Raw genomic sequence first — 20538 nt, 5'->3', positions numbered from 1 at the left:
GTTGGAAGACAGGATGGGGAAGCCATTAGTCGAGGATGTTTAGTGACCAGGGAGGTGCGTCAGACAGTAAGCCCCATGGGAGCACAGGGAAGGAGTCACCAAGGAAGGCTTCTTGGGAGCAGAAATGTAGGGCTTTTAAGCTGAATTTGGAATTAGGACTCAGATCTCTTGGTTACTGGTTCACACTACCACCCCACATTAGCTTTATAATTCATTCCAAATATAATTATCTTGGGACGAGTATGGGCCCACGGTGTGCCCACTGTCATTTTTTTGGCTTCATTGGAGGATGTCAGGCCCCAAAGCCCTGATTTTTGCTGGGGGTCTCCTCCTCTCTTACCCTCTCACCCCCCCCACCCCCACCAGGCTTTCTGGTGAAATCAGTGGCAACCAGAGGTCCCTCCCAAAGCTGCTGCCTTCCAGCACTGGATGGAATGAGGACAGGGAGTCCTGAGTCCTGGTTCCAGCCCCACTACCATCTTGCTCCAGGGCTTGTGTAAGCCACCTCATCTTTCTGGTTCCAAGTTTCTCCATCAGGGAAATATAAGGGTTGGCCCAGAACTAGGTGTTCACTTCAGTCTCTTACTGGCTTTAATTTTTTTGATCCCCACCCTCCTCTTTGTATGAGAGCTACCCTTCCCAGGGGACCTAGACAGACCCTTCTCATAGATCCCACCCAGGGGGAGATAAACCACGAGTCACCCTCTGCCTGGAGTGACTTCCCCAGCCTGTTATTTAAGGGCAGTTAGGGTCTGGACAGAAACACTTCGATCGGAATCTCTGTGTGTTGCACGTGTTGGAAGCTTTTAGAAGCTTGCCCAGATTTGCCTAAAGTAATAGAAAGTAGGGATCAAGTGAGAGTAAGCATCTGAAAGTTCTTGATAATAACAGCAGGAGCAAATAGTTTGCTGAGCAATTGCTGTGTACCAGGCACTTACTCTTCAGAAACAATGAGGTAGGCACTATTATCATCATCCCATTTTACAATTGAGGAAATTGAGGCCCAGAGTCACTCACCCAAGGGCACACAGCCAGCAAATGGTGGAGACGGGAGTTGAACCCAGGCAGTTTTGTAAACTGTAAAGCACCAGAGAGATGCCAGAGAACGTTGTTATTACTCCTGATTAATGTTACCTTGAGCAACCGAACATTGCTTACCTTGAGATTTTCCTGGTTGGCTGGGCACCAAGCAGAGCTGTGGTGAGGTTGGGTGCCGTCCAGCCCGTGCAGATGGAGAAGCTGGGCTCTTTGGTTCACACCTCGGCAGCAGATGTCACTTCTCTGTAAAACTAAATGCTACCTCACAGGCTCAGTGAGGAGAAATGACTTACCAAAGTCAAACTGTGAATTCGTGTCCAAGCTAGGGCTAGGACGCAGAGTCTTGCCAACAGGACTCTCCCAAGTCAGACAACCGCAGGACTTGGGGGAGGGACCTGCTGATCTCATGAATGAGAAAACAAAGCCCCGGAGAGAAATTAGAGAGATATTTAGGCTCTCTAATAAGTGTATGACTTTATATAAGTTTCTTAACTTTTTTGTGCCTCAGTTTCCCATCTGTAAAATGAAGGGCTAGATCAGGGGACCTCAGCAATTTCTTCTAGATCTTCTTTCCTTAAATCACATTCACTGCATCCACGGGAGTGCATTTTCTTCTTAACCATTCTGCTCACGCCAGTGGTTTGGCTTAAGAGGCACAAGCCTCTGGAGTGTCCGCTTCTTGAGAATCAGGCTGCTTTGGGGTGGGGGCGGCGACCTTAGTTCGGGATGCTGCTTCTCCACGGTGCCCAACTTCTGAGCCACTGTAAAGGAGGACTCTGGGGCCTTGATCAGTCACTAAGCAAGGCAAACGATTTGGAACAGTAGGACCAAGGTTATCTTTACCTTGACATTTCTGGCTTGTTTTTTTCTTAATTCATTTGACTTGATTCCCCAATTTCTAGAGTCACAGAGCTGACTCTACTTGTAGACTTTCTATAGCTCATAGCAGGCACGTGGAGATTGCCCTGCCCTGTCACAGGGAGGTGGAGTTGGCTAGTTCTGGGGAAAAGCTGTTGGCAACCACACCCCAGCGGACGCTCCTGGCTCCTGATGCAATCTCTCCATGGCAACCAGCCTCCACTAATACTTAGCCGCCCCAGTGTACCTCGCTCAGACCTGCAGCAAGGAAGCCAGCTCCAAGAGTGGTTCAGGCTCCAGAAAACATGATTAAGTATGTACCGTGTGCTAGACCCTGCCCCGGGCACTGGGCACCAAGGGGGGGGGGGGGAGATGAAGGAACTGGGCCAGAGGAGCTCACAGCTGCATAAGAAGACAGGCAGTTATGGAGTAGAAAAAGTGAAATAACTGAGTTATGCGCAGGACTCAGAGATAGCACAGACATATGGTTGGCACTCTTCCAGCAGGAAAAGACTTTTTGGAGGAGGCAGTATCTGGGCTGCATTTGGAAGGACAAATAGTTTGCCAGTGGAAGGGGTAGGAGTTTGGAGGTCACTTTCTAGACAGGGCCTCTTGACCCCATGAATTCAAAGGTAAGTATAACTCAGATGCTGTCTCTAGGGCAGTGGCTTATAAACTTCCAAAATTACATTAGAATTGACTTAGGTGGAGGGAGATAGGGGAATCCACATCTTTTAGGAAATGCCTCAGGTAGTTCCGATACCTATAGTGCATTCTTTTCTTGAGCTCCTCCTCCTGAAACCCCTCAAGACAGAAACAGAGCCCAAGGTTGGGAGGTGGGAGAGAGCATGCATACCATCAGAAACAACCAGAATTTCCATGGTGGCGCCCTTGGACATTTGAAAAGCACATGCATCTCAAATAACTGTGAGTAAAGCTGGCTTCCAAGTGAGGGAGGGACCAAGAGTATCTGTTATCTGCTCCATCTTAAATTCCCGCCTCGAAAGTAAGTATGAAAACACAGCTACTTACCAGTTTTGTTACCAACCCACCCTTCCCCTAGGGTTCTCTGCCAGGAACTAGATGAACATGAAACTGCTCTCTCATCCCTGTCTTGTCTCTTGATCATGTTCTCACACTCCATGCTTTCTCCTGGGCGAATTCTCACTGATCATGAAGACCCATTCAAAAAGACATTTTGTGGGTCTTCCTAGGGATAGGTTTAAAGAGAGCGTGCACAAGGGGGGTTTGTGGCGGAGGGGCAGAAGGCGAGGGAGAGAGAGCCCTACACCAGCCTCCATCTCACGACCCCGAAATCTGAGCCAAAATCAGGAGTCCGATGCTTAACCAACTGAGCCACCTAGGCAGCCCCGCTAGCGATAATTTTTTATGATGACCTCCCCCCTCACAATTATAGGGAATAAAGTCATCTGTAATCTTATTGTTCACATACTTTTAATATTTGATAGTTTTCCAGCCAATATTTTCTCTATCAGTTGCTGTCGTTTATGGAATTGGGATTACACATTTTACAAGGCATGGGTACAAGACAAAGTATATAATAGGTGCATCCTACTTCTTCCCACACCTGGAAACCAACTTTGCAGTTTTAAATCATGTGTTTTTGCCGAAACACTATATTTTGAGCATTTTCCCTATGTCATTAAATAATCATCAAAAATCAGATTTTAAGTGCATCGTATTCCCTCGTATGGTTGAACCATTATTTCTTTTCCTACTGTTACTATTACCATTCCCTATTCCCCTTCTTTTCCCCGTTATATATAACACAGTCATGGGCATTCGTATATGCAAATCTTGAACACATCCACGATTAGTCCTGTAAGAAAGATTCCTAGAAATGGTATGTCCTGGGTTAAAGGGAATGAGCATTTTAAAGGTTTATGACAGCTATCACTGTTGCCTTCCAGAAAGATTGTGATCACCTGTGTTTCATTTTAGTAGTAAATAAGAGTATTCTTTTTCTCCATTCATATCGTTGGTTGGTATTATTCTTAATCATCTCTTCACCTCTTAGGGCCTAATCCCCTTCTGCCTTGTTTCGGAGCTGACTTTTTATATCTCCCCTTGCTCCCTGAAGGACTAGCCGGGTCAGGTTGCACCCCATAAGTACTTATGGGGCACTTCCAACTCCTCCAATAGCTGAAGAGTTTACAACTCCCCCATGTACATAGATCCCATCTGGCCCCACATGAAGCTTCTTCCAAACATGCAAAATGAAAATACATTTTTCCTGATTATAAAATAACAAAAAGTAGGGGCGCCTGGGTGGCGCAGTCGGTTAAGCATCCAACTCTTGGTTTCAGCTTGGGTCGTGATCTCGGAGTCCTGGGATCAAGACCCACAGCGGGCTCCACACTCAGCGGGGAGTCTGCTTGAAGAGTCTCTTCCTCAGCCCCTCCCCCTCCCCACTCGCGCGCGACCCACCCAGGCAGCCCGGGGAATGTAGATTTTTAAAGGTTTTTCATACCCATTACCAAATGGCCCTCCCTAAATACCACACCAATTTCAACTCCCACCAGTGGGCTCTGACTGCTTGTTTTCCCACACCTGGAAATGAGTATCACACAGTCCTGTGTATCATCCTGGGCTTTCATCTTTATCATCTTATGAGTGTAACAGTATCTCTTTGTCACTTTAATTTCCTTATCATGGTAGTGAGATCAAAACTATTTTCATATGTTCAGTGATCACTTGTGTTTCTTATAAAAATTGCCTGCCCATCGTCCTTTATTGGTGTGTTTCACTTGTTCTTTTGTGTGTTGTTCTTATTGATATGTAAGTACTTTATAATATTAATTACAGTAAATCTCTGCTTATATATATGTTATATATATCTTCTCTATTTTATTTTTTTTTTCAATCATTTTTCTCTTTCTTCTTCAGCTTGGGCAATTTCTGCTGGTCTATCTTCAAGTTGACAGAACTTTTCCTCCGTCCTCTCGTTCTAAGCCCAACCACTGAATTATTTCATTTAAGATAGGGGTCTTTTTTTCCAGTTGAAAATTTCCATTTGGTTCTTCTTTCATCTTTTCTCTTGCTCTGCTAAGAGTTCCTCTCTTTTCACTTGTTGCCGTTTTCCTTTATTTCATTGAGCTTAGTTATAATAGCTTCTTTAAAGTCCTTGTCCAATCACTCCAGCATTTGTACTATTCTAAGGTTACTCTGTTGGTTGTCTTTTCCCTTGAAGGATAGATCCCGTTTTTCTGGTTCTTCGTATGTTGAGTCAGCTGGGTCTGTATCCTGGGCATTGGGTATGTCGGGATTCTGTTAGTTTATTTCAACAGCCTGCCTGGGGTGGACCCAGACTGCGAGCCGGCAACGACTCAAATCTCAGCTCAGCTTCTTTTATCGTCAGCCAGACTGCTTGTCTGTATACATGCATGGGTCAGAATCGCTCAGAGACTCGGGCGGAGTTTATGAACTAATCTGGGATCTTCTTTCTCTGACTCCTTCCTTTCCAGAGCCTCCCCCTCATGCTCTAGATGCCCCGGTTGACCTGGGCTGTTTCTTGGCTCCTCAGGTCAGAAAAATATGGATTGTCTGTTACAGATTTTACTGCCCTGCACTTCACCCCAACTGTGGCCTGTCCTTAGGGCCAAGTCACCAAAAGTGCAATTTGCCCCATGCTGGCTCCTTCCTCCAAGTTTTGACTCCTTTCCAAAATCCTTCTGTTTTGTTCACTCTCAAGTAGTTGTCTTGGTTTTTTTTTGGTTTTTTGTTTTTTTTTTTTTGTTTCGGAGCTTATTGTTGTTATCTGCGGAAGGGACCATCTGTTATGAGCTCACTCTTCCACAGAGGAAACAGAATTACAGTTTGGTTGGTTGGTTGGTATATGCAAGTTTAATATTTTCACCTAGCCAAATTTATCAGTCATTTTCTTTATGGTTTCTGAGTTGGTACTCTGCGTTAAACTATCTTCCCCACTTCTTGAGTATAAAAAAAATTTGTTTTCACGTTGGATGGAACTTGGGTTCATGTCGGACTCACAGCTTCTGGTTGGATCAAAGCTGCCAGAACCAGGGCTAATGCAGTTGCACGGGGTGTGCAAAGGAGGACCAGATCGAGAGGGCAGAACCACAGGATGGAATGCCTAAGACCGGCTAATTGGCTATCCCCAGAGATGTGACTGAGACATGCAGATTGGGAGACGAGGGGACGCCTTTGATGAAGAACATTTTAGGACTGGTGAATGTCATTCTTCGATCCACACCTCAGCCCGGAAGCCTGTGGCTCTTAGCCAGAGCTGTCCTCCTCGCTGGAGCCCCATGCACTCTCAGTCGACGGGAGACACAGAGGTGTTCCCCAGCAGGACGCACACGAGAAAGCCGTGTGGGTTTGTTGGGCTGCTTGGTTGCCAGCTCTCACCTGGAGCCGTTCTTCTCCTCAGAAAGGCAGTAGAATATCATGGTCAAGGACCCAGGTTTGGGGGTTAGGCCTACCTGGGTCCAAGCTTTGACTCTGCCATCACAAGCTGCTTAACTTCTCTGAGCCTCAGTTTCCCCTTTTATGAGATCGGCAGAAAAATGGTACCTGTTTCACAGTGCTGTGAGGACTTGCGAGAGACAGAGCTCGGCAAGGTTTAGCAATGTAGCTGGGGCAGGGTAGACTCACTCGATGATGAGTAGGGGGTGCTGCACTGTTCAGCGAGAGATGTGGTATTTTGTCACCTCCAGCTGTGGGGCCCTGGGCAAGCTCTGCAGTCTGGTTCTGTCTGCAGGAATTTCCACGTCTGGAATGAAGGCTGGTTTGTGCGGACTGACCTGGGCCCCTCGTACAACGGATGGCAGGTTCTGGACGCCACGCCCCAGGAGAGGAGCCAAGGTAACCCTCTACTGGCCCCGCTGACCACCCCCTTCTCTGGGTTTCGCTCTCTGTCCTGGCCTCTCGATTCTTTACAGTAGCGGACAGCGGCTCTCCATCTCTGGAAGGCACGATGGAATTAAACCACAAATATTTTCAGAGTAGAATTCTCATCCTAATTTTGCCTGGCTCAGGCTGCTATTTAAATGAGTGGCTTCCCTGCGCCCACACAACTGTTATCCCCACTGTGGAGGCCCTGGCACGTGCCAGGCAGCAAGGGAAAGAAACCGCGATCCGCCAACAGTGATTTCCCCACACCGCCTCTGGTAGCCTGTGTCTCCCAGCACAGACACCATGTGGTCCCCGTCGCCCGGGGATTTAGCCCAAATTCCCCCGCTCGGCTGGAGGTCTCCGTGATCACGACTCCCGGCACCTCCGTCCCATCCATGGTGTCCCTCTGCCAAACCAAACTCTCCTTCGTGCTGTCTGGCCCTGTCCCTGTCCCTGTGCCCAGGACTTCTGTTCCCACTTCTGGCCACTCCCTTCCGAGCTTGGGTCCCAGACGCTCCAGGAAGTTTTCTTTCCCTTCTTATGACCTCCAGGGCGTATCTTGTTCGCTACCTTCATTTTGAATTGTTTCTCTCAAACTTAAAAAAAAAAAAATTATGGGGCACCTAGGTGGCTCAGTCAGTGAAGCATCTGACTTTTGATTTCAGCTCAGGTCTTGATCTCAGGACTGTGAGTTCGAGCCCCGCGTTGGGCTCCACAGTGGGTGAGGGGCCTACTTTAAAAAAAAAAAAATTAATTATAAAAATAATATGTGCACATGGTTAAAAAAATTTCAAACCATTCTAAAAGGATTAACAATAAAAGCTAAGTCATACCTCCCTACCCTAACCCAACCCCTCTACCAGAAGCAATAAGCATTACTGGATTTGGGGTGGGAGGTAACCTTCCAGATATTTTCCAGGCCTCTGTATTTCACACTTTTCACTGCAACCCATTAATGGTTATAAAATCAAGTTAGTGAGTTGTGACTATCATTTTAAGAAATGAAGTAGAGGGATGCCTGGGTGGTTCAGTCGTTAAGTGTCTGCCTTCGGCTCAGGTCATGATCCCAGGGTCCTGGGATCGAGCCCCGCATCGGGCTCCCTGCTCAGCGAGGAGTCTGCTTCTCCCTCTCCCACTCCCCCTGCTTGTGTTCCCTCTCTTGCTGTGTCTCTCTCTGTCAGATAAATAAAATCTTAAAAAAAAAAAAAAAGAAGTAGAATAGGGGTGCCTGGCTGGCTCAGTCGATAGAGCGTGTGACTCTTGATCTCGGGATTGTGAGTTTGAGCCCCACAGTGGGTGTGCAAATTACTTAAAAATAAATCTTTTAGAAACAAAAAAAAGAAATGAAGTGAAATGGCATGGAAAGTGGGGTTAGAGGAAAAGAAAAAATCTCAGGGTGCACTGGACATAATAAGAACAAGTATTGTCCTGTACAACTTTTGTCTTAGGACCATCTATGTGCTGTAATATAGAGATCATGGCAAAAAAAAAAAAAATTTAAAAAAAAAAAGTTTGAAAATCACTCTTCCAGGCATATAAAAGTACATGTATGTGGTTTTTTGGGTTTGGGGGGGTTTTGTTTTGTTTTTAGAGAGAGGGAGGGGAAAGGGAGAATCTTAAGCAGGCTCAACGCTCAGTGCGGAGCCTGACATGAGGCTTGATCTCACGACCCCAAGATCATGACCTAAACCAAAATCAAGAGTCGGACACTTAACTGACTGAGCCACCCGGGCGCCCCATATGTGTCTTTTTGGTCTATTTGTCTTGTAAACACGAACAGAATAATCCCCTTCTTTCTATTCTGCTGCACCTTACTTTTTTCAGCTGGGCACTTCGTGAATGAAACTCTATCTTCTGTATCTATTTCTACATCTACATATCTATCTACGTGTCTATCCATCTATCTGACCTCTCTGTGCCAAGTGCTAGAAGAGGAAGGTGATAGACAGGGCTTGGGAGCTCAGAGGAGCAAGACTCCTATGGGCTGGGTTTAGGGAATACTTCCAGGAATAGGGAATGAGGAATTGGGAAGGATGATTTGTAGGGATAGAAAAGAGGCAGCCATGAGCACAAGAGGTAAGAAAGGAGACAGCCCAAGGGTGGCAGGTCAGCATCCACCGCGCGCCCGCGGAGGGCAGGATGGGGCCAGTCTTCTGCAGAAGGACACTCTGTGTGGGGTGCCATGCAGAAGATAACAGGAGGGTCCATGCTGAGTGCCACATAAGGCGGGCAGGCAGTGGGGGCTGAAGGGGTATTGGGGGGAGAGGCAGGGGAGTGGTGTTGCTAGGGGTGGCTCCTAGGGGACAGGTGCTGGGGTGGGCTGTGGCACCTGGCTTTGGCATGCACGCAGTCTCTGCACCTCACTATCAGGGGTGTTCCAGTGCGGCCCCACTTCCGTTGCTGCCGTCCGAGAGGGCGATGTGAACCTGGACTTCGACACGCCCTTCGTCTTCGCGGAGGTAAACGCCGACCGCATCACCTGGATCTATGACTTCTACTACAACACTCAGAAGCGGACTACCTCGGACACTCACAGCGTTGGCAGATACATCAGCACCAAGGCGGTGGGCAGCTACTCCCGCATGGACATCACAGAGAAGTACAAATATCCAGAAGGTAGGCAGGGCACTGGTGGGGCTGTGCGACCCGGGGCTTGACGGTAGGAAGACAGCTTTGCGGGTGGAGAAGGGAAAATCCCTCCTACTCCTCCTGTGTTCTCTCCGCATTCTGCCTGAATGGTAGGACGGCTCCCTGGCACCTAACATCCAGCTCCGCAGACTATCTCCAGTGGGGACAGGATTGTCACAAGCAGATGCGGTGCCAGTGGAATTCTGCCACGGGACCCAGCAGCTGTCAGCCCAGCTCTTCTCCAGCTGTGTCCCTTTCCCACAACTGGGGTGACAGCCCTGTGATTGGACATCACAGGAAGAAACATGCCTCTCCCCCCCCAACCCCCGAGACTGCCCAGGGCTCTAGGAGAAATTTCTCGGTCAGTCTGCTCTCTGAGCCTCCAAGAAAGACAGGCAGGAAACACTATCTGAACAAAGAAATGGACAAAGACCCTGAAGAGGTGGGCCCATGTCATGCATGCATCAGAGTCTCCCCAAGAAGCCTGAAGCACCCACATGAGTCACCGGGAAGGCTCGTTTTTCTACAAAGCTGCCTCTCCGCAAATTACATTAGCTACTCTAGTTTGGAAGCTGCTCTCAGAGTCAGCAGCCTGTTTCGCTGGGGACTCTCCAGAGTGACAAAGTTCCACATGTGAAGGTGACGTTCATTTGTAGAAACAGCCAAAAGTAAATGAACGCTGGCTCTAGCAAGCCAGTCACTCCGTAACGCGTCCCATGTCTCTTTCTAGTGTGTTTGGAAATAGACACTTTGGTTGATCCTCACACAACACAGGTTCTGAGGGGCCAAGCAAAGTGCTCTCCTAAAGGCACCCAGAACACACCCTAAAGTGAACCCCAAAGCTCTCACTACTGCTGGCTGTTGGTGTCAGCTGCAGTTCATGAAAGAGAAAAGCTGGAGAAAGAGCTCAGGAGATGAGGTCTGACTCCAGGTCCAGGTAGGTAACCCCTCCGGGTAGTGGTACATGTGGACATTTGGAGGCATGGGCCTAGGGTCATGAGATTGGTGGCCTCAGGGTGGTCCCCAATCTGCCTGTGCAGGCCCTCCCATGGCTAGGGTCAGACAGCCCTTCTCTCGGTCAATACCCACGTACTGAGACCCACCCAAGTGCCCACTCCATGCTCGGCTCTGGGGAGGCAATGAGGGACGTGGCAGATGGGGCCCCTGCCCGACCCCTGCCCCCCCCCACCCGAGCTCACAGATGTAGGAGAAGTATTTTCAACACTGTCACGATAGAGAAACAAGTGTAGGGGCCAGGAAACAAATAACCAGGGGCTGGAGGTCAACTCCAGTCCTACACTGATCACCAGGAGACCCCAAGGAGGAGTCTTAGGATCTCGGACCCCTTGCTTCTTCACCTGTAAAATGACAATAGCGATGCCTGTCTTCAGTAGGATTTAAATGAGCTGGTGTACAGAGAGTGCCAAGTGCAGGGCCCGGCACCGGGAGAGGACTTCTGAAATAGTGGTGATGCTTATCAACTCGGACATCTGCGGCGTCGCTGGAATAATGACCTCCCGAGGTGCCTTTTGAAGTGCACTGCTTACTGGGATAGATGTCCTGTGGGGGTCCTTCCTTTACTGATATACCTTGATTGTGCTTATTGGGGGGCTCTGTCTGTCCCAGGCAAATCTCCTAAGCCACGGAGCGGGGCCAGGCCATGGCCAGGTTGGGGGTGGTTCCGGCAAGACTCTTGGCGATGCCCCAGCCTCTCTCTGCGTGACAGCAGAGCTGGTCACCCTGCCTGTTGTTGCCCGTTCTCCTTACCGAGTGATGCCAGCTTGTCTGCAAGGGCCCCAGGGAGGAAAAGCTCATAAAGTGGGTTGCTAAGCATTTTCGCAATGGCAGCACCAAAGGAGAAAACAGCAGCAGGAAGCTTAGTCTTGAGTCAACCCATCAGGTGACCTATATAGGTATCTGGGCTCTGAGCCTCATTGTGCAAACACGCCTGCTTTGAGGTCTCCCGGGCACAGAAGCCTCAGCTCCCTGCACAGACATCAGCCCTGGGTGTGGACTTACAACTCTGCTACAGGATGGAAAGGCACCAGAAAGAACCCAGCCCACCAGGAGCTATCAGCTTGGGTAATCTGGCTGCCTGCCTCCTTTTCAGGAGGATGTTGGGGGGCAGGGAACCTTGGACTATGGGTGTAGACACCTGGGGGCTGCCCCCTCTCTGCCTCTAACTCCAAGATTAGACCAGTTGATTGGACCAGTTGCTTCTTGTCTGTAGGACCTTACTTTTAACATGAGGGGCTTGGATGAGTTGGCCTCTGAGGTCTCAGCCAGTTGTTACATGGAACTTACGGAAAGGCCTCGCTAAATTGTAAAGTGCTTATAATAAGTCATCTGGTGTCTTCAAAATTTCACGGTAGTTGGGGAAGATGGGGGCCCTAAGTATGGTTTGCAGATATAAACATGGTAATTCTTCTCTGTGTATGTCTGCCCATGTTCCCGGAAGGTCAACACACCTTCTCCTTAATAGTAGATCTGTCTTTGGGTCAAGGCAGGGAGCCTTATGTGAACCGTGTGGCCTCCACGGGCCCAGAGGCTTGCAACTGGTTACTCACCTTAGTGCCCAAGAGCCATGACTTTGAGGGTATCCCATGGCCATGCTCACATTCCACAGCCCTCACAGTCTGAGTCAGAGTCAGAAAATCCGTCCTTTGTGTTTTTAAAACCTGAAGTCTCTCGACAACTTAAACCAGTCATAACATGGGACCAAACGAACCGTGCGGAGTTCTTTTTTGACAAGGGCAGAAGCTCCACTCTTTGACCTCGAAGAACCTTTAGAAACAAAGCAGAATAACATGGAAAAGTGGTTTGAAAAAAAATTTTTTTTTAATGAAGCCAATTCTAAACCATAACCTTTTGTTTTTGTTTTTGTTTTTTTGCTTATAATCTCATTATAACCTTTTTTCCATTCAGTTTTTGTTACTTATGTTTAAAGGAGCTGTTTGTTCTCACAAGAGATCTTTTCTCCAAAAATAAAACGAAGAAAAGGAAGACGAAATCTAACCTAGTTAGCCTAAGCCAAATATCAGGCCATATGGTAACTTCGTGCAGGTGCTGATAAAGCTTTCCCTACAGCTCGTTCGGACATGCAGAGCTGACTGCGAGAGCGCACAGACCGGCTGGTCAGTGAGCCTCGTGCTAAGGAGGATGAAACGGAGAGACCCGGAGAGCAGGGACACTTGCTTGGATCAGAATCCTTGCAGAGCCAACGAGTCCCAGGCTGCCACCCTGTCCCTGAGAAGCTTCCCTCTTTTCCCACCATGCAGGTTCCAGCCAGGAGAGACAAGTGTTTGAAAAGGCCTTGGGGAAACTTAAACCCAACGCGTCCTTTAGCGCCACATCTGCGAGACATTTGGCAAGAGAGGAAAGGGAGCCCAGCATCTCGGGGAGGTTCAAGGTCACTGGCCTATTGGAGGTGGGCAAAGAAGTCAGCTTGGCCTTGTTGCTCAAAAACCTGACGAGTGACATGAAGACGGTGACCGTGAACATGACGGCCTGGACCATTGTCTACAACGGCAAGCTGGTACACGAGGTGTGGAAGGACTCTGTCACAATGTCCCTGGGACCCAAAGAAGGTAACTCGTCCTGTGGTTTGTGGGGGACGCCACTCATCCAAGATGGCTGATGTTCTTTTGGGGTTGGAGAGTTCCTGCTGGAACGGATTCAGCTAAGAGAGGAGGAGCGCACCATCACTGTGGTTAAGCCGTGGGTTTTGAAGGCTTGAAAGTTGTCATGGGGAAGAGAGCTAATCAGGGTGGCGCCAACCAGAATCTTTCCACACCAGGGGGGAGGAAGGAGGGAGGCTTTGGCAGTTAATAGCCCCACTGCGATATCCCTTAGAGGTATACACCACTTCACTCAGCGCACAGGGTGCTTCCTTAGATCCTCTCTCGTTTGACCTACTGAAAAGGGCAGATTTCAGTATCACCTTTTACAGAGGCAGAAACTGAGGCTTGGAGAGATGGTGACTTGCTTAAGAGATTAAGTGTCATAGCTAGTAAGTGGCGAAAGCAGGGTCTTGGTCCTGGGTTTCCTAATGCTAAATCCAGGCCCACCCTCCATCTTCTAGATTCTATTTCTGCCACCCCCGCCCCAGGGACTCTCCACCCCCACCCCACAATGAATCACTTTTCAGGTTTGACCCCGGAAGGGCTGCAACATACAGCAGGGTCTTACACCCTTGTCCAGTGTTCCTCCCCGCATAGCTGCCAGCTGGGGAGTCTCCTGATTCCCCAGGGCAGTGATGCCTGAGAGTTTGGGAGGAACAGAGACTCGCGGCTGCTGGGAAAGGAGCGAGGTGGAGCAGCAAGAGCCTGGCGCTCTGGGAGGATTAGCAGGCAGGTGTGCTCACAGTGGCAAAATCCTCCACGCTGTTATGAAAAATTGAGCCTTACAAAGCAGATTAACAAGGGTGGGGTGGCTCTTTGCTTCACATAAATAAAAACTGATTAATTATACAGCCCATCTTGAAAGAGCTCTGTCTGTAGGGAAACTGAGATGTTTTACACCTGTCAGAAGGCAGCGTCCTTAGCAACCTGGCTTCTGGCGGAGTTGTAGCAGAAATCTTCCCCACACCAGGAGCAACCGCCAGGCTGCTAGCTACCTTCAAAGCCCAAGGGGAGAGCTATTTTTTGCAGGCCAAAAATAGTTCACATGAGGGAAATGGTTAAAAAAATTTTTTTAAAAATCCATTCTGCACATTCATCTGCCCACTCAGGGCAGGCCAGGCTAATTTCTCGAGTGGGAACGGCAGAGGCTACTTCCTCCTCAAAAAGCAGATGACTCTGTGGGTGCCGGGGCACCCCAGGCCACCCAGCATGACCATCGAGAGAGAGAGGTGGGAGTGACCTGGACCACAGAGGAGGGAGAGGGGCCCTGAGGCTTGGGGGGAGCCAGGTAAAGCGACAGAAGCCGGGGAAGGCATTTCCACGTGAGGGAACCATGCATGTCCAAGCACGGAGGTGACCATATACCTGTGTTGGCAAAGGACCGTTGGGAAACACCGAGGACTCCTTCAAGGGAGAGGGGAGTTAGGTTGCAGTGACGCAGGGCCGGATCGAGGGGTCTGAACTTTATTTCTGAGGCAGCGAGGAGTCGTGGAAAATTTCAAGTGACAAGGAAGAGGAGGAGCATGATGTTGGGGGGGGAGGCTTCTGAAGCCGCGTCTGCCAGGTGTGTGGGGGTGACTGGGAAGCGGGAGAGACCAGAGGTGGGGAGACAGATCGAGGTGTTGTCACAACAGCATCCCAGACTATTAGTTGGCCCGGGAGGATCCTAAGTGCATATGGAGCCAATCCCTGGCTTCCCTTCCTAGTTATTATTTGTTGTCATCATGAGGCAATCCGTAAGCCTCTGTATTCTTTCCTGCCCTCTGACATTTTCCAGGATGGGAGGAAGCTTTGGTCCCTACCATCCCATTCTCCTGGGAAGCTGCCCAGCCAGTCAGAGGCCCAGGGCCTCCCCGGCCTCTGCTCTGGAGGCTGCACAGAACGGGGGCACGTTTCCCACAGAACAGGCAGGGAGGGCTCAGTCAGGCCCGGGGCTGCAGACCTTCCCGGCCAGCTCCCCACCGCCTTGGCTTGGCCTCAGCTCTGAAGGTTCCAGAAGTCAGCCCTCCTCCCTCTCACTCTGCCCTCCCCGGCTTCTCCTTCCAGAAATACGGCATCCCTTGAAGATTACATATGCTCAGTATGAGAAGTACCTGAAGACAGATAACATGATCCGGACCACAGCTGTGTGCCAGGTGTCTGATGAGGCTGAGGTGTTGGTAGAAAGGGACATCATCCTGGACAACCCCAGCCTGACCCTGGAGGTAAACGGGGGTGAAGGGGTGCACGCCCAAGCCACCAGGAATCTCCTTCCCTGCTGAGAGGGGCAGGGAACGGGGCCTGGCTCGGGTCCAGCCTCTGCCACATGAATTGGCCAGAGTTCCTGCTCAGACCGGCGTCCTTGTTCCTTGTGATAAATAGGCACATTTGCCCATGGGCTTCTTTGGTTCTGGTCCCAGATGCACTGGGGGCATCTGCCAAGAAACAGCTAGAGGGACTCCTCGGCTCCCTCACGCACTCAGCTCTGAGCACCTGCTGTGTTCTGGGCTCTGCCAGGCTCAGGAATCACAAAGAGTCACAAGGGGAGGGTCCTGCCCGCAGGGAGCCCACGGCCCAGCCCCTGGCCTTGTTGGTGGAGAATGGGGCACCACTCGCTTGCCTCTCTCCACACTCAAGACGCCAGAGTTACAGAATCATGGACTCTTAGGAGCCCACTCTCATGCTCCCAAACCCTGCCACTTCACACATGAGTAAACTGAGGCCCAGAGAAGAAAAGAGAACTGCCATCCCTGCCCAGAGCCAGGGCTGGACCTCAGGCCCTGGGACTCCCAGCCCAGGGCCCTTTCCAGGTGTCTGGGTGTGTCCACAGCCAGCAACAGCATCTTCACTGTGGTTGAGGATGAGGATGTTTCTGTCTCTGCTTTTAGGGTTTGCTTTTGGCTGTGACTTGGCTCCCAAGGTCCTTCCCAGGAGCCCAGGTGTGTGTAGGGGGTGGGGCAGGTGTACTGAGGCACCTGGGACCACTCTGTCCCTTCCTGAGCACCAGGCCAGTACTTGTGCTGACTCCAAGCCCGTCCCTTCCTGTCCAGCCTGCCTAGGACCTACTCACCCTTTCCTCCCGCCAGCCTAGGGCAGAGGCCACCAGAGGCAGAAGGCACGGATCTGAGGGGTGAGGTGCTGGCGGGCAAGGACAGGAGGATGGATGCGCAGAGGAGGTGGATCTTCCTGCGAGGCCCCACGGAGAGCCTCACGGTCGGGCCCACCCACATCTGCCGTATCTACCATCTGCCCCAGCTGCCAAGACAATGCTTGCCTTTTCTGTCCCATCACAATGCCACCAGCATTCCAAGCCCCAGATTTCTAGAGAAGCCAGCTAATTGTGGCCGCCCTAGTCCCACCCCTCCCTAAGCTGCACCCTAGCTGCAGGGATTCTTGACCTCGGAGGGCAGAGACCAAGGGCGCACGCTCCCATTGCAGCTAGCCTGGGACTGAGCTCTTTTGCTGTTCCAGTTGGTCCGGTCTGTGCTTCAGAATGGGGACCGGTCCCCTACCTCAGAGGGAGAACCAGTGACCGGACAGGCAGTTTGAGGGGGAAGCAGAGAAGGGCACGAGTTCAGCCCTTGAATCACCACGATGAATCAACAGCCACATGAGTAGCCCTTGATCTCTGTGTCTCAGGTGCCCCAACGCTGTTACGGGGATAATAAAATACTTCCGTGCAGGTGTCCTGTCCTCAGAGAAGCCTTTCCCTTACCTGTCCCCTCCCAGCTCCTCCCAATCAGGCATGGTCTCCAGTTACACGCCCTTGAGAGCCTCTGTCCTCTCACTTTGTTCTAGTTGAAGTCATACCTTTATTCGTGTACTTGTTTGGTCTTGGTCTCCTAGCAGACGGTCAGCTCCAACAGGGGAGGCACTGCCCCATTCTGCGCCCATCACTGTCATCCCTGGTACGGTATCTTGGAAACTAATCTGATTTTGTAAAATAACCAGGACTGAAGCCGAGCCCTCGTGCATTCTGCCCCACCCACAAGAGTTGTCATTGTCAGTCCGTGCTTGTCCTCTGCATGCTGAAGCCTCTCCTGCTTCCTAAGACAGCTCCAAGAACTGTGCCTCGTCCCTGCAGACGTGATGGACAGCCAAGGGCTGATGCCCCCCTCAGGCTGGGAGGTGACCCTGGGTAGCAACCAGTTCAGTTAGGAAAACGTTCCGTGCTAAAATGATGAGTGTTTAAGGGAAGGTAGTTTTTTCCCCATTATACTCCTTTATCCTCAAACATTCTTATAGCTTTATCTTTTATTCAACACTTTTGCTCTACATCTTTCGGATTTCCATATCAAGTCAGCTCTGTCTTTAAAGAGACTATAATATCTTTAGAAAGGAGATCAGAATATAAACAGGCTGAAAAGGTGCCACCAAGAACTTTCTTACTTAATCTTTTTTAAAAAAAGGCATCTGAGGGCGCCTAGATGGCTCAGTCGGTTAAGCATCTGACTCTTGATTTCAGCTCAGGTCATGATCTCAGGGTTGTGAGACTGGGCTCCATGCTGTGCATGGAACTTGCCTAAGATGCTCTCTCTCCCTCACCCTTTGCCCCTCTCCCCGCCTCTAAAAAAAAAAAAAAAAAAAAAGGCATCTGATCATTCTTCTTTTGGACATCTTTGTGTGAATTTCCTCCTAACACAACCTCACCATTACTTCAGCCTTCAGAGCATCAACACATTCTTGTCTTGATGAAAGAATCAGCGCATAGCTCACTCGGAGCAAGGCACAGATTTTTAAACTCATGAGGGTAATCTCTATGAAAAGATAATAATTTGGGTGAAATCCCATGATCTTATCTGGCACTGATTGACAGCAGACATTGAGGATGTTCTATTGGAATCAGACCATGAAATCTGAACTTTGTTCCAAAGGGTGATGTCCTTCATGTTGGCCCATGAACCACTGATGATCAGACACAGATTTCTGGTGGCTCTTATCCTCTCTTTTGGGTGCATTTACAGATATGGGTCAATGGGCCACGGTGGTAAGCAACCGTGAAGAACAAATACATGAAAATCTCAAAGTGAATATAAATGTGAAAAATATGGCACTGTTTATGTAGCCATGTTATATCCCAATGGCATAAAATTATGCTTCACACTGAGCATCACGTCCCAGCCGTGAGTGAGTTCCATGGGAAGAATTACGGTAGAGATCATGGTATGCACAAAGTATTGGTAGATATCCCAGGGCCTGGTAAGAAGGGCAAAGGCTCTGGAACCAGAGAGGCCTTGGTTGTTGAATTTATCTGAACTCAAGCTTTATTGCTACCAAATGGTAGCTGTGCGGATGAGGGGCAAGAAAAGGAAAACCACACTAACAACAGATGATCCCTCAAAGAAGGAGAAAAGAAATCCAGCAGCCACACCGATCCAGGTTCTATTTCCCAGACGTTTTCTTCTGCATCCATGATCTCACTCGGTTCCTTCCATGCAGGGCAGGGAAGGATGATTAGCCCTCTTTATCAGATGAGGGAGTTGAGGCCCAGAGAGATGACGTGTCTGCTCAGTCACGGCTGTTTCTTGGCAGAAGCACAGCTTTCTCTTCAACGGCAAACATATAGTCCAGGTGGCTTTTCTGACGGGAAACCAAGCCTTCTCCGGCCTCTGACCAAGACAGTGGGGTGCAGGAGGCCTGTCCAGACCCCACAGGGCACACAGGGAAGCTTTGGGCTCCAGAAGTTTCGAAGGACAGCGATAGACTGGGGTGTCATTGGAGGAGAGTGGCCTGAGTTGAGGTGGGGGCCCAATGCCACGGCCTGTGGAGAAGAGCATGAGGCTCTGAGGAGAGGGGGTGTCTGAGCAGGCTCAGGCCTCCTGGGGAGGGCACTTCCAGGCCAGAAGGGGAGAAACAGGACCCATGAGTAGGAGCCTCAAGGAAAGTACTGTCACTAAGTTCAGAATGAAATAGTCCCCAGCCCTCTGAGCAGCCCACATGGAGCTCGGCTCTCCTGGGAAGCAGGGCTGCCCTCCCCAGGACGACCGTGAACCCGGCGGGGAAGCTAAAGTGCTTTCAGCCACACAATGTGCCGCCTCTCCCTCTGAGCCTGCGGGTCCCGTCCGAAGCGTGGGGATGATAGCAGTTTCCCAGGACCCCCTGCACGATGTCTGCCCATCCCCATGTCGCCCGCGCAGCCGGGTGGGCTCTCACCGACGCGGTCACCCCTCTCCCCACAGGTGCTGGAGCAGGCCCGGGTGCAGAAGCCCGTGAACGTCCAGATGCTCTTCTCCAACCCGCTGGACGAGCCCGTGAGAAACTGCGTGCTGATGGTGGAGGGCAGTGGCCTGCTGCTGGGCAGCCTCCGGATCGAGTGAGTCCCGGGCCTGAGGGGCCAGTGGGGGATGGCGGGAGGGCGTCCCAGGGGGCCTCCCCACAGCCCCAGGGAGAACCTGCATGTGGGGTTGCACATTTGCCTCTGGTTTGGGGGTTTGCCAGACTCGAACTCCCGGGAAGTCGAGATCAGCAGAGCTTGGAGCTGGTGCTCAGGGCTCAGCGTCTGTGGGAGATCACGGAACTCCCTCCCTCCCCTGCTGAGGGGCCCCAGGGCTCGCGGGGTCCATGACCCAGGGAGGCGGCCAGAGGGTGCCACCTCACCAGCACAGCACTTGAGGGCCACAGAGGGCCCACCTTGCCTGAGGTCCCGTGAGCCTCCCCATCAACACTGACCCATGCCCTCCCCCACCAGCGTGCCAGCCCTGCGCCCCAAGGAGCGGTCCCGGGTGCGTTTTGAGATCCTGCCCACCCGGAGCGGCACCAAGCAGCTGCTCGCTGACTTCTCCTGCAACAAGTTCCCCGCGATCAAGGCCATGCTGTCCGTCGACGTGGCCGAGTGAAGGGCCCGAGGGGCCCCCATACAAACTTGGGTAACACGGAGCAGGCAGGGCTCACCTGTGGAGTGAGCCCCCTGCCCACGCTGCCCAGCCTGGGAAACCCACAATACTCCCCAAGATGGCCTGGACTGGACCCCCAGCCTCGGGCACACGCCCTCTCCCTCACTCCCAGGCTGGGCTGGCCCCACCCCCCCGGCCTGGGACTTGCTCACTTTTGCACATCCCCAGGAGCCCCACGGCCCTGCTCGGCCCTCCAGCCCATCAGCGCTGCAGGACAGAGTGGCCCCTGACCCAGCGACTCTCTGAATGGATACAGGGGAGAAGACAGACTCTTTGCTGGTCCCAAGCCTGCAGCTGGGACATTCCTACGCCTCCCTCGGGCCACCGTGGGGGGAGGGGATGGTCGGCGCTCACGTCTTTACACTCAAAATAAAGGTTAAAAAGAACGAAATCAGCACGGGCTCTCCAAGACTGCTGCTTTGCCTAAGGAAGTGGAGGAGAAAGAGGGGTGGGGGCCATGTTCTTCGGGAGAAGGGGGGACCCCAAAGGGGCCTTGTTCCCCACATGCCAACGTCCAAAGGGAACGGGCTTGCTCTGTGTGGCTCCAGGGGCAGAACTAGAGAGACAGTTCAAGTGAATTTAGGAAACCTGTCTCATAGGATGTCCAAACATAGATGAGGAGGGTGCCTGGAGAGGGAGCATCTTGT

General features: G+C 51.0%; 1 protein-coding gene across 1 annotated transcript in view; it reads left to right on the top strand.

Moving 5' to 3' along the window:
• The window catches only part of TGM3 (transglutaminase 3), a 38999-nt gene extending 18714 nt beyond the window's left edge, over positions 1 to 20285 (top strand). The window contains exons 8-13 of the mRNA XM_036093147.2: positions 6638 to 6741; positions 9142 to 9387; positions 12678 to 12986; positions 15066 to 15223; positions 19178 to 19311; positions 19687 to 20285. Coding sequence (XP_035949040.2) covers positions 6638 to 6741; positions 9142 to 9387; positions 12678 to 12986; positions 15066 to 15223; positions 19178 to 19311; positions 19687 to 19834 — 1099 coding nt within the window. The 3' untranslated portion in view covers positions 19835 to 20285. The remainder of the gene's footprint in view (positions 1 to 6637; positions 6742 to 9141; positions 9388 to 12677; positions 12987 to 15065; positions 15224 to 19177; positions 19312 to 19686) is intronic.
• Positions 20286 to 20538: the final 253 nt, after the last annotated feature.

This window comes from Halichoerus grypus, chromosome 10 (assembly GCF_964656455.1).
Source record: "Halichoerus grypus chromosome 10, mHalGry1.hap1.1, whole genome shotgun sequence".
NCBI classification, from domain to species: domain Eukaryota; kingdom Metazoa; phylum Chordata; class Mammalia; order Carnivora; family Phocidae; genus Halichoerus; species Halichoerus grypus.
Note: the sequence above shows the minus strand (reverse complement) of the source record. Positions and strands in the feature narration are given on the sequence as shown.